The sequence below is a fragment of the Phytophthora parasitica genome (assembly GCF_000247585.1).
Source record: "Phytophthora parasitica INRA-310 unplaced genomic scaffold supercont2.5, whole genome shotgun sequence".
Classification (NCBI taxonomy): Eukaryota; Oomycota; class Peronosporomycetes; order Peronosporales; family Peronosporaceae; genus Phytophthora; species Phytophthora nicotianae.
This window is the reverse complement of record NW_008648991.1, coordinates 320,451-333,241: the sequence shown is the minus strand read 5'-3', so window position 1 is coordinate 333,241 and position 12,791 is coordinate 320,451. Positions and strand designations below refer to the sequence as shown.

Sequence of the window (12,791 nt, the reverse complement as noted above, 5' to 3'; positions counted from 1 at the left end):
CCCCCCCCCCCTTTAGAGACTCCAAGTCAAACGACTTTTGGATTTTATTGAAGAGCAGCAATTTAGGAATCAAAAGGTTTCAAATGGCGGCGCAATCGCACCATGAAAAAAGGCGGCAATTCTAGGGATTAAACGCTACGGGAGTAGCTCCAGTATATATTTGCCTGTATGGAAATGATCAAGGAACAACATCGAATACGCTGTACAGCGGCCTTTCTCAGCCGATCTGCCACAGCAACATACGTTGCCCGTCAACATTGTCATCTTGACGATATATAGGCACTTGAAGTATCAGTGTACACCGAGATGCTTGCCTCCAATTAATTCCGTTAAATGCGCGTGTTGTTGACGGGCAACACAAGGCGGGATTCTCTTGGCGACAGCTCAAACGAGGCGGTTTGCCATTTCGGTGAGAGGGAGCCGTTTGCCCTGCTTTCGAGTAAGCCGCGATAATAATAATACAATCTAGAGTTGTGTCCTCGGCCAGGCCCTATGCTTCAGAAATCAATCATACTATCTCGGCAACGCTCCGACACTGTCCTGTAGCTCTCGATTGCTAAAACTATTCAACCACGAGGATTGGAGGCGAGTATATGCTTATGCTACCACGAGGATCTTACACTCTCCAAACAGTATGGCGGCGTTTGGATGAGCGCATCAAGACAACTGGTACTTGGTACAAGCAAGCAATCCACGCATGCTCACGTGGATTGCTTTCTTCCGAACCGGAATATACATGAACCTGATACAGTTCTCTTCAGATCCGACGAAGTCCCAAACTTGACGTTCCACTTCTTCCGACGAACCCCGTCGAATTCCTTGCGATGACATCGTGCATTTGTAGTGTTGCTCTGTGAGCGCAGTTGTTTTCCTGCTTGAACGAAGCCACACCTTGGTGAGAGAGTACCTTTCGGTGAGACCAGCGATCATTATACCCTTCCGAAATGTGCTTCCACCGAGGAGAATGAACTTGAGACGCGTAGCGATACGAACTCCGTGGAGTCAATATACGGCGTTGCAAAGTCTTTAGCAACGTTTCCCGTGTCGCCGCCAGCAATGATAGACATATAAAGAGCACTAAGTTTTCGGTAAACTTCAAACATCGACGCACTTTTATATTTGTTTTTCTTGTAGTTACACTCACGACAAACAGCTAGCTAGTTCCAGCGACGCCCAACTCTTCGTAATGCGTCTGACAATAGTTCTGCGTACGTTCATACGCTGGCTTGGAGCAATTCGGAACCTGACATCGTTTGCCGCCTCCATGGGCCCAGCAGAATCCATTCGACACGGCGATGGTATCGCAGTTTTCGAACGAACAGACGGTTCCGCCACCATGAGACCAGCAGACACCCTTGGACTTGGCGCGGTTGATACAATCAGGCACCTTACACTTTACAGATCCGCCGTGTTTCCAGCATCGCTTGGCGTGTTTGGCGCGACTGGTGCACCCTTCAACGGTACAGAACTTGCTGCCCTTCCGGACAGGTGCCCCGGCATCAGAAGTTGAAGGCACCACGATACGCTTCCGCTTAGTAACGTTGGCTCCAATAAGAGAACTACGCATCTTGGTGTTCGATTCCTCAGTATCCGATTCGGAATCGGATGACGATAGGATGAAGGAGAGCGCAGCCTTGTCCTTGGTATCATCGATGACATTAGCGAACTGGGTCGAGTTTTCAGAGGCCTGCATGACTGAGCTGGTTGCGAACCGCGAGGATGGAGACACGGTGGGTCCGGTGACGAAATTCTGGAATGGTAAGGCACTCGGCGTGATGACGCTGCTCGGGGTGCTCAAGGTTGTCGCCGGGTGCGCCAACGTTAGCTTGTCGCGCACATCCATCGCGACAAAAGAGGGGCTGCTCGATCTTGTGATGTCTTCGACAGGGACGGACAGGCGCAAACTTCTCTCTAACGAGAGGCGATCGATTCTCGTGAGTCGGCTGGGGGTCCAACGATGAGCGTTCGTTCGCAGGGCTCAAATCTGGGAGTGAATGGAGTTGATGTATGGTAAACCGAGTGACGGATGTGAACGGCCCGAGATTGACCGATTATGTCGACGAGGAATGCACCGAAAGCCTCTTGGAGAGTACAGAAAGGGATATCCGTTGGAAAGAACTCAGCTTGAGACGTGAGTGCCATGTGCTCGGCGACAGGTGCTGCCCGCAAGCCAAAGCTTAGAGATGACAAGGGCAGACAAACCACGACATGCTCGAAAAACAGCTTGCAGGCAGGCACTCATGCGTGACTCTGGTCTCGTGGCGGAGTCACTTGGCTCGGAAAATGTCGACGGATTGTCGGTGTGTCCAAGGCAGGCCACTTTTGCTCAGATCCTTCTGGGAAGGACAACAGAGAGGGCGACAACCAAGACAGCACAGCTCTGCCATCGCTACCTTGCGCGGTAATGACAGAAGGTCAATTACATGTAGGAACGTCAATGAAGACACCGCATTAATGTCACGTCATGACACCAGTAGTATTTCAATGGAGCAACTAGCTGCCTGCCAGAGCCTTTCACGATATTCTCTCGGAATTCAGCAACGAGGATCTTTGGTTAAAACTGCATTGTCTGCATGCAGCGCTCCTTTCTCTCAATATCACGACGAAACGTGAGTAGTTGAGGCTTTGCCTACGAATCGTAGGCTACGATTCAATATCTTGAAGCCTGATGACTGAGGATCGTTTGCGTTGGAACTAGTTGCTGTCGAGCACTGGAACGAGCAAACGTGTGGCATTGCAGGACGTTGTTCACGGTCCGAAGTGGTCGGAGTTAAACTACCAATATAACCATCAGCTCCTGACAAGTATTTTGCTGCTTATCCGAGTCTTTCGTTGACTATTTACTCATGTTTCTATTCTTGCGCCTTGCGCAAACAAGGCCGCGTTAGACGTCTTGCTTTGCAGGTTCTCTGTCGTGCCATCCGCTAGCAGAGACTTGGCAGAGCCGTGTCGTCGTGCCGGGGTTTACGTCCAGCAGAGCAAACACTGAACACCCTCGTAGGAAGTCGTTGAAGCAGTCGTTGAACGACTCGTTCGTCCGCAAATTCCTCATTCGATTTGTACTCGCGATCTGCTGCGACTTCAACATGACATGGTACTCGTTGCTACAGGTAGTGTCACCTGCATCCATTGCCGACACCTCCGGGGTCAGTACGATTGAGGTCTCACTACAACGCTGATGCTCTTATCGTCCGGTATCTGCCGCGTCTCGAGTCCATCTCTATCGTGCAGCTGGTGGACTCGGCGTCTTGGCGCCGCAAAGCCTGACTCACGCGAATTGTTGCTAAGGAGGCTGGAGATGACTGCGTGCACAAGGGTCGGACCTTCCACCAGGCCTATCCACTTCAACGTGCTGTGCTTGCTTATCGCTCTACTCAAAAGGAGAATTCGTTGACGGCGCAAAGCGACATAGCGAGCGTCGACGAGGCGATATTGGTCCATGCACCATTCCGGCATCCCAGCAGGCAGCGCAAAGGGGAAGACATAGTCCGCCGTGTACGGCGAGCGACAGTCAGAATAAGCTTTCGGTGCGAATCCATGATGAGCTGAGTGCGCGTGTGGTGGTGCTGCCTGCAAGTCGTTGACTCACGTCGTCTGGGAGCAACCTGCTCCTGATATCGCTGTCGTTGTGGTCGCCACATTGCATAGAAGACTTGAACGGCAAACTCCAGCAGCGGAATTGCTCACTGTGGTGGCGAAGCATGGGGGACGATACCTGAGACGTTCGTTGAGTCAAGGAAATGGCTTGAGTCGCGATGGTATTGTGGATTTGGAGCAGACATGAGGCTTCATGTAGAGGTAGCGGCGCGTTCGTGCCGAGTTTACGCTAGCAACGTAAGATATGGTATCGATACTATCGGTCCGATACATGTAGGTGTCCGCAGGTGTACTAGAACGCCCGTTGTTGCGCTTCAACGCTACGCCAACGCACAAAGTGGCGTGACAGTCCTTTAAAGGATTGTGCCTGATAGACAACATTTGCAATGCGCTCGCAATCGTTGGTCGGTTTGCGGTTGCATCACGAACCCACTGAGATGTCCTCGCTTTCCTGAGCGCAGATGGAAGTGTCATCGCGTGGTGGTTGTTGCAGTTACCTGCGAGTCCACTCGTTGTGCTATCTCGGCGGAATGGTGCTGCATGGACCAGCCTAGATGACGCAACGCCAACGCGAGGAGAATGGCGGCAATGGGTTGCTCAGCGCAATGGAGACTCTCGCGGACACATCGCAAGATCATTGCCCTGCACTTTGTGGACTTCTAGGGGACAGCTTTGCAATGCTGCGTTGCGTGACGCAATTTGCGTCAAATTGCCTTCCGTTCTCTGCACTATGCATGTGGTCTGCAAGATCGTCCCCAAGAGACCCTCGTGCAGTGGCGGTGCATTAATCGATTGCACGGCTTCCTTCATCTTGAAGTGCTTGCGTGGCTGGAGGTTTCGCGCTGTGCGTTTTGCTGGGACTCCGCTGAACACAAAACGTCGAGACTGCGACGGGAATTGCTAACGGTGCAGCCGCTTCAAAAGAAAACTACACGCTTGGCATCGTGGTGCTATTTAGTACGCGAAGCAGGGTAGCCCTTCGACTTCGTCCAGCTCTGTTGCACCAGAATCAACTAGCTTTTTATTTCGAATTGATATGTCGATGGAAGGCTATCGGCTGGAACGGGCACCAGCCGATAGCCTTCCAAGTCCGTGCTACTAGCACGGACTTGAGGTCTGTAACGCATCCCGCTGCTTGAAATTGTAATATGCTGACTCATCCGCGTAGTGGACCCCGTAATGGAAGTGTCCGTGTAGCTAAGAATCATGACATTGACAAATTATTTTCAAGTGCAGTGAATAAAAGGTTTCTCGCTTCGGATTTCTTTTGGTTGTACGCACACATACAATCTAACGCTACCACAACACACAGGGGCTAGCAATCTAGTCTAGGGGTCAACACTGGCACCGAACTCCTCATAATGCGTCTGACAATAGTTCTGCGTACGTTCATATGCTGGTTTAGAGCAATTGGCCACCTGGCATCGCTTGCCGCCGCCATGCGCCCAGCAGAATCCATTCGATACAGCAATGGTATCGCAGTTCTCGAACGAGCACACGGTTCCACCGCCGTGCGACCAGCAGACGCCCTTGGACTTGGCGCGATTGTTGCAGTCAGTAACTTTGCAGCGCACCCAGCCGCCGTGTTTCCAGCATCGCTTGGCGTGTTTGGCGCGACTGGTGCATCCTTCAACAGAGCAGAACTTGCTTCCTTTCTTGGCTGCCGGTTTCGAGCGCGAGGCAGCCGACATGGTCATAGATGACGCCGACTTCGCTGCCACGCTGCGTCTACGCTTAGCGACGGTCGGCTCACTAATTAAGTTGCGCTTCTTGGACTTGCGCTGGTCGGTATCCGACTCGGAGTCGGACGAAGACAAGATGAAGGACAATGCGGCCTTGTGTCGAGTGCCTGGAGTGTCCTGGTTAGCCGACGCACTTAAGTTCTCCGAGGATTCATCTTGGTTCATCATGGCGATACTAGGGAGACGAAACACGGGCGGCGCTGAGCCAGTGAGGTAGATTGGAAGGGGCTTGGCGACGGGCAGGGGACTGAAGGGGAATAGCGGTGTAGGATACGTCACTAGAGACGTGTCAGGCACCACCATCGAAGAGCTTAATACGACTTCGGCAGATGCACGCCTTAGTAGCTCGGGGGCCAATTCAGAAGTGATTTACAAAGGAGGGGGACCGGCTGAGGCTTTGACAACTGCTGTCGGGTGGCTCAGATTATGTCACGGATTGCACCGAAAGGCGAGTGAGAGGGGAGCTCGGAGCTTTGATCTTGTGCCTCTCGAGCCTTGCCACCTGGTGTGTGCAACCAAGTGCTGGCGTGCTACGAAAACAGCTTGCCTTGGCACTCACAAGGGTCTTTGATCTCGGGGCAGGGGCATTAAAGAAGCTGACGATTTGTCAATCAACTGGTTGTTTTCCAGCTAATACAGAAGACAATGTGTGGTAAGACTGTTAAAACAACATCTTTGGAAGGCTTGGCCGACGAAGTTTATCGGAGCTCGACCTCATCCTGGATACTTTTCGCCTTGAACCGACCTACACATATTTCATGTAACATTAATACAGATGTGCATATATGCAAGTCTCATCTTGATGCGCTTGCCGCTTATGTATTGACATGTCGCTACCTTGTGTCGAGCGATCGCGGCTTTAAGGATTAACATGGGGCTTTGCCACCGCTATGAGTCGCTTCAGTGCACGAACAAGAAGAGAAGGCAAGTGCTTTGCTCTGGCATACACGTACTTAGTGGCGGAAACTTGCAAGGCAAGCAACGAGATGGGGTGCGATGGATCGATCCGTGGCTCTTCCTCTTGTTCTGCTTGGGATTGACCTCAGTGCTGCGTTTTCCCTAGTCTCTCCACTTGTTCGTCAAGATCGAAAACTTGCCACGAACTTGTCTGCTTTTCACCATCTCCTTGCAGAAACTTGGCAGTCGCCGACCGGTGGTTGTCGTCGCAGCGACGCAGCAAGATTGCGGAGTTCCCGGCGTTTTGGGCTCACGTGAATCTTGTTCAAGGCATTACAAGCTCTGTTCTTCGAACTTTGCATCCCTAAACTGCTCGCAGATATCTAGTGACCCCATCTTGCTCTCCATCTTTGCCTCAACAGAACCTGACTCACCACTAAAACCTGGTGCTCTCCAGATAACGAGCAAGTGTTGACATTGCACACGACGAGCCCAACAACGATAGGGCGCCAAAGCTGCCGCCATGAAGCGTTTCAAATCCTGACAACACGGCAACAACCCGAGAGAGGTTCACTCCGGGCGCACGACACGCGGTACATGTACTACGACAAGTGTCCTCAGCGGTCTACAGTGCCTGGACTGCCAATTCAAATGCAGGCAGGATGCCTAGAATCGTGAACAGTTCGATGACCTCTGATCGAGTTAAACCTTAAGGGTATGTGCTCGATCTCGGCTTCCCTGTCGACGGATGGCGATGCGGAGGGGAAGCGAAGACAGGGATGTGCCCAGACCTGACTCAGCAGACTGAGTCAACAAAGCTTGCTTGGCGAGGCTGTCCATGCAACAGCGATGAACACCAGCCACGTGTACAAGTATTAGGCGTCGTCGAAGCATCAGCATAATTGCCGGAGATGCACCTCCGACGGCGACGCTGGTTGTTGTGGACATGAGGAAGATAAGGACCACACGCTCCGGTTGGTCCTCTCGTTGACCACAGAGTATGTCGGACAGACACACCAAGCAGTGGTCGAATCAACATTATGGACGAGTTTTGTCATCAGGATCTGCCTCGTTTGTCGTTGTGCGAGGCTATCGCGTCCGACTGAGCAGCTTGTTCAAATGGGCGCTCATGGCAACGCAATACTGTGCCCTCAGCCTTCGCTGTCGCAACAAGTCAGGAGTGGCAACTCGAAGATACCGCCGGTATCTCTTCACTTACATGGAGCAGTTGTTGAAGATTAAACTTCTCCTCCATCAGGTACAAACTGTGGACACTAGTACCGTATAACATACACAATAGGCACTTGCATGCAGCGTCCCGCGGTACACGTGGTGAATTAAGCAACCAAGCTTTGCTGGATGGCACTCACCACCTCGGGATGGTCAAGGAGGACACATCGCTTGAAGCGGAGACGTCCGGTTCCTCGCTCGATTTAGGTAGTCGCCGATAACTCGGAGCCTTTTCGGCGACAATGCACAAGACGCATTGACTCTTGTGGCGTCTGTATCGCCTTCGCCTCATGTCAGTGCGCTGTAACGCGATGCGATTCGTGCGCGACGGTCAGGTGTCACGTTCGGGACAATCTTGGCGTTCATGATAGCCCTTCGATGCTCTTGATGGTCTTCAGACTGACCAAGCACCTAGGATGTTCGAAGACAGCTATTTTACCTTCCATTTCAAGGACGCGGTGGTGGTTGGCGGATGCACGAGCTGCCAGATTGGTTGCTGTAAGGCCGTCTTACCGATGTGGTACTTCGAGCTCAACGCCCTTATGAGCAAACCTTTGTTCGAAAACTTGAAGACAAAGAAGTTTTCAAACGACTCGAGGCTCAGCTCGGAGGTGTTGGCGCTTGCGGATACGTTGGAAGCGGGCGGTACGGTATGCATGCGCGGCTTGACGAGTGGGGTTCGCCGATCGCGACGTTCAAAAGCACGCCGCAGATGGTCGTGAATACCGTACAGACGTTGGATCTGTCGGTGATGCCACACGCACTGCTCGGAGCGATGTAGCTGCCGATACGATAGCTGACTGGTCTTCAGATTGGATCCTTGATGTGCACTCAAGACTCTTCAAGTTCCCTACTGCCAAAGGCATGGTCGCAGACTTTACGATCTTTCCCGACAAACCGATTGCAGACCCAACGTCTCGAACAGCGACATCGTAAAATCCGGGCACCCGACGGCACCGATTTGCTTGTGTCGTGCCCGAGACCCTAAAGTTGTTCCCGTTTGCTAGCAACCTGCCTTCAGTGCCACGGACAATACCAGTGACTACGGAGGGCTACAATGAGGTGTTGCAGCTGCTGTTCCACGAATACTATGGCGGATGTCGTATTAGGGAGGTGAACACAATTGGCGTCTACATCGAAAACACTGTTCAATAAACGATCACTGGGTGAACTGTGGGCTTATGCTCCAAGTTCCCGCTGATCTCCCGGTATGCTTAACTGGTGACGTTTGTGGATACAATTACTACAATTCTATCCAGGAATTTGTGATTCCAGCGTTGAAGACAGACTTGCGATAGTCATCAACGTATTTCGAAGCCGATACGCAGATAGTTTCAAGCTCAGTACGGCCCTGTGGACGGTAGTAGGGCAGATGCTGGTCCTGGGTATCGTTAGTCTTTGCCGGGTGATGTCTAACAAATGATCTGTGCTTTTGGTACAGATCTGGGCGTACACATGTCAAAATGGACTGATGCAATAGTTGAACGTGGCACAGATAATGTATCACCTTATAACGAGCACGGACTTGTACTACCTGGGGCTGGCAACGAGGACACTAACGAGTGAAGCGCAGACCAACCTCGCATTCTGCTTCTTCTTGCTCTCTTATGCCATTGTGAACCTACCCAAGGCTCGCCCCGGGAGAAGCAACTTGCAAAGCATGTTTGACTCGCATGAGAAATTATACCGGTGTTCATCACGACTTTCACAGCTTTTAGATTGAACACTGTTCGACAGATGGCGCGGGCTCGGAAATTTAACTACTTATGATAAAAGAAAATTAGAGTTCTATTGACTGAATAGACAACTTTAGTTCTTGGAACAGCGCGGCCTTTGGAACAGACGATCTGGAATAACTGACAGATAGATTACCGATGGATGTTCCAATGGAATAAGAAAGGGTCGCGTAGTTCCACAGGAATACTTGTATATGTTTGGACAATTGTACCTCCAAACCCTCGAGCTATACCAGAAGCTAACGTTCTTTAAAACCCTTGCGTGGTCACTGGCATTTTAAGGAGAAAATATGAAAAACACCGAATACTTTGAATATCAAACAAACAAGAGACAAGCGCGACAGTGCCACACAAACGTGTCCACGCCGTACGTTGTCTCCACCTGTCATTGATCTTTCTCGTGGTGTGAACCGCAAAATATAACAGAATTTGAGAAGATGTGTTCTCAATGATGTGGTTCACAAAATAAAGCAGCATTCGTGAATTTCCCCAGTACCCGTCCTGAGGCTCTACCGTGTCTTCACTACCAAGTCGACCTTGGACTGGGCTTTTGTCTCCTCCACTCAGCTGTTCCAGGTGCAGTACGTGCGTGCGGTGGTGCTGGTGTGTTGAGTGTGGCTGGCGTGCTGGTGGTTGTGGACCTGGAAGTGTTTGAAGTGGAGACCGACCTGTGACCAGACTTTGCGGTCTGAGTAAGAAACATAATGCTAGGACGGGATCCACAGACTGGCAGACGTCTCCGTGGGCAATTGAAGGCATCTGAAGGATTTAGCCGCTCTGTTGATGTTGATGATATATTTGCTGCTGTTAGGAGTGTGTGTGTGTGGGGGGGGGCTATCAATGGTGCAAATCAATCTGAATCGAGCAACGATATGAACGCCGACCACAAGGTGCAGAGGAGTCAGACGAAAACACGTTGTTACGATGTAGTGAGACGGGAATCAGGTTGGCGCATGTGCAGCACCTCAACGCATTTGATGAACTATCGACTTCGGCCATTCGTGCAAAGAAGCATCACCAAGGAAGAGATCGTCTTGGTATAAAGAAAGCACCGCGAAAGCGCGGGCATCCGAAAAAAAAAACAGCCTTCAAGATGCTCCCAAGCCGTGAACGATGCCAACACCAAGGAATCGCTTTTTCTTCGTCAATTTGTGCAGTTACCGGAAGTGCGCGATGCATTGCGCAGCAATAGTATGGTCGTAAGTGACCAAAACGCCACAGAATACTGTTGTATAGACCTTGATTCGGACGACCTCACGAATGAAGGCTTACCGGCAAACTCGGTCGTTTAGTACACACCAGCAGGCCCGAGGCAGACAATCGCAAAGATTGACCGGACGAGGTCACCAAGATCAGAGGTCAACAAAATCCAAACGGGATCAAATTTTGGGATGTTGGCAGTCTCGGCATGTGTGCGTGCAGTGGTCAGTGCTACGCGTTTTAATGCATGAGCCCCCTGTCAGACGCCTGCTGTACAATGACCAACTGTGCTCTTGAGGGGAAGTGTGGCAACTCTACGCATCAGCTCGAGCAATTACGGCTTTTTTAGGACGGATATGTGCGGCCTAGGTGTTTTTCCTATACGCAGAATATTGAATGTGGCGTGAATATTGCAGAGTATGGAGGGATCCTCGAAGTCTACGAGGGGATCGATGGTGAAAATAAAGCAAACGTTTCGGTGAAGTTAAACAGCGGCTACTTGCTCCTACTTCAAACACGAGCGCAGCGCAGCAAGAAGAATGTTGTCTACGTGGAGCCTCTTAACTTTGGCACGATTGGAAGATTTCTGAACCATTCTTACCATCCAAATTGGACATTCCGCGAAGTTTATTTTATTATCGAAACCGAGTCAAGGTGGTAATTCTAACGAAACGGTCAATCGTACCAAACGAAGAGATCACAGTGAAGAACGACGGAGACCTGTGGTTTAATTGCAAGTGCGCCAGTGCAAACTGTGTTCACACCTCTCCACACAATGACGAAATGAAAACGGTATGTACTAACTTTTAGAATTAATACATTTTGGAGCTTATTCTCACTTAAGACATTTGCTACAAAAAGACCATGTATGCCCATTGTTTGCCGGCCGTCCTGCCGTCCTTTTTCGAGTGATGCTGCGGTTGACCAGAACGAGCGTTCCACTGGTGCTCATTTGATCTGAGGCTTGAAGTCCCGCAATGAGATGAATTCGGGCCCCAAATGTCATCCAGTATCTGCACTGACAAGTTCGATATTGACGTACCAGCCATCGGAATGCTGCCCAAGATGCTCCATTCTAGCGTAGTTTGGGCAGTGACTGTACGATATTCAACTGTACGCTTTTTTGCAGGTACATAAAAGCTATGTGCTGGCCGAGATCGCACCAGTGTGTGCATGCTGTGATGTGTGTTCATCAAGATAATTGCAGAAGAATTATCACCGAGGAGATTGTCTTTCGCAAGTTGCTTGGCACGGAGGATTAACCGTCTTGTTGGCTCCGGGCTTTCACGAAACGGCCGTTGGAAGACTGACTCGTTTGTGCAGCATGCAGTAAGTTGTCGAATCAGAGCTCCCATTTTTAGTCGTTTACAAAGGGTATAGTCTCGCTTCAAGACCCTGTTGAATTGCTCAACAGGGTTGTTTGTAGTAGCAATCCTCACATCGGTGTTGTAGCATTGCCACTTCCAGAACTTGCTCTCAAGCCATGATGCATTGAAGTACGACGTGAACGCGCTCAGTTCCGGTCGCTCTGCCCCCAACGCGAGACCGCGATCTCGCGTCGTGGTTATCGTTATTATCCATCTTGGTTTGCAAAAAATGGTTCACATAGTTCTGGATGACTCGAAGTTTGGGACCGTCTTGCAAATCAATATCGAAACGCTGCCGCAATCTGTTTCGGATACGAAGGGGCCGCAGTCCTTTCACTGCTGGCTGTAGGCAGTAGGATTTTTGTTGAAGGGTTAGTTTCTTCTTCTTTGGGGAACAGGTAACTGTAACGTGGCTACCAAGCTCATAGCAGGACAAGCGGCCAGATGAGCTGCATGTCAACACCTTTCCGCGCCACGTGCATCGTGTTTCAGTAGACTTGCATAAGGATGGATTGCAGCCTAATAGTTGGTATTTCATGGTATGGGGAGCCACTTCAGTACAGACCACGCATTGGTGGAGCTGGTACTTGTTTACATTGTATGTTTTAGGCTGTCCAGGAGCTCCATGCCGTCCGTTGGGGATAGCGAGCAACCAAGCTCCGCCCAAGGTAGTGTTCTCGGCATCGTGCTGGATGGAGATCTACGAGATATACAACTATGAGCTATCACTCCTTGAAATCTTTCTCGATTGGTCAAATATATTATTGCGTTTTCGTTGGTCCAAACCCACAATTTATTTGTTCTCTGGATTTTATATCCAGAGTTTTAGCAGAGGTGTGATTCTGCCTAAAAAAAAACTCTCTTTCTTTATTTCTAATACTAAGAAAAAAAAGCTTTGAACTCTTTTTGTTTCGGCGTTTTACTGTATGACTCGATGTGCCTGTGATATCAGCGAGTCACATGGATTTACTAAGCCAAAGTGGTGCTATTCCCTCTGAATTTAGGTGGGCTGTCAAGAGATG

At 50.4% G+C, this 12,791-nt stretch overlaps 5 protein-coding genes across 5 annotated transcripts; 3 read left to right on the top strand and 2 right to left on the bottom strand.

Annotated features, from left to right (window-relative positions):
* Positions 1 to 1,153: 1,153 nt before the first annotated feature.
* PPTG_04482 (hypothetical protein) lies at positions 1,154 to 1,843 on the bottom strand (the record flags this gene model as incomplete). The annotated part of the gene is made up of 1 exon (XM_008896725.1): positions 1,154 to 1,843. One exon carries the CDS (start codon positions 1,841 to 1,843, stop codon positions 1,154 to 1,156), a length of 690 nt encoding a protein of 229 aa, XP_008894973.1.
* Positions 1,844 to 2,240: 397 nt separating this feature from the next.
* On the top strand, positions 2,241 to 3,179 carry PPTG_21404 (hypothetical protein; the record flags this gene model as incomplete). The annotated part of the gene is made up of 2 exons (XM_008897414.1): positions 2,241 to 2,300; positions 2,889 to 3,179. The coding sequence occupies 2 exons, from the start codon at positions 2,241 to 2,243 to the stop codon at positions 3,177 to 3,179; spliced, it is 351 nt and encodes a 116-aa protein (XP_008895662.1).
* A 1,610-nt stretch (positions 3,180 to 4,789) lies between these two features.
* PPTG_04481 (hypothetical protein) lies at positions 4,790 to 5,692 on the bottom strand. The gene has a single exon (XM_008896724.1). The coding sequence runs from the start codon at positions 5,640 to 5,642 to the stop codon at positions 4,926 to 4,928; it is 717 nt and encodes a 238-aa protein (XP_008894972.1). The 5' UTR covers positions 5,643 to 5,692; the 3' UTR covers positions 4,790 to 4,925.
* Positions 5,693 to 7,882: 2,190 nt separating this feature from the next.
* Positions 7,883 to 8,621, top strand: PPTG_21403 (hypothetical protein; the record flags this gene model as incomplete). Its single annotated transcript, XM_008897413.1, has 3 exons — positions 7,883 to 8,111; positions 8,179 to 8,398; positions 8,474 to 8,621. The coding sequence occupies 3 exons, from the start codon at positions 7,883 to 7,885 to the stop codon at positions 8,619 to 8,621; spliced, it is 597 nt and encodes a 198-aa protein (XP_008895661.1).
* A 2,780-nt stretch (positions 8,622 to 11,401) lies between these two features.
* On the top strand, positions 11,402 to 12,490 carry PPTG_21402 (hypothetical protein; the record flags this gene model as incomplete). The annotated part of the gene is made up of 3 exons (XM_008897412.1): positions 11,402 to 11,500; positions 11,855 to 12,027; positions 12,379 to 12,490. 3 exons carry the CDS (start codon positions 11,402 to 11,404, stop codon positions 12,488 to 12,490), a joined length of 384 nt encoding a protein of 127 aa, XP_008895660.1.
* Positions 12,491 to 12,791: the final 301 nt, after the last annotated feature.

What these genes read in the sequence shown, in the direction of transcription:
- PPTG_04481 (XM_008896724.1), bottom strand. Translation starts at nt 5,642, where the DNA reads ATGGTGGTGCCTGACACGTCTCTAGTGACGTATCCTACACCGCTATTC.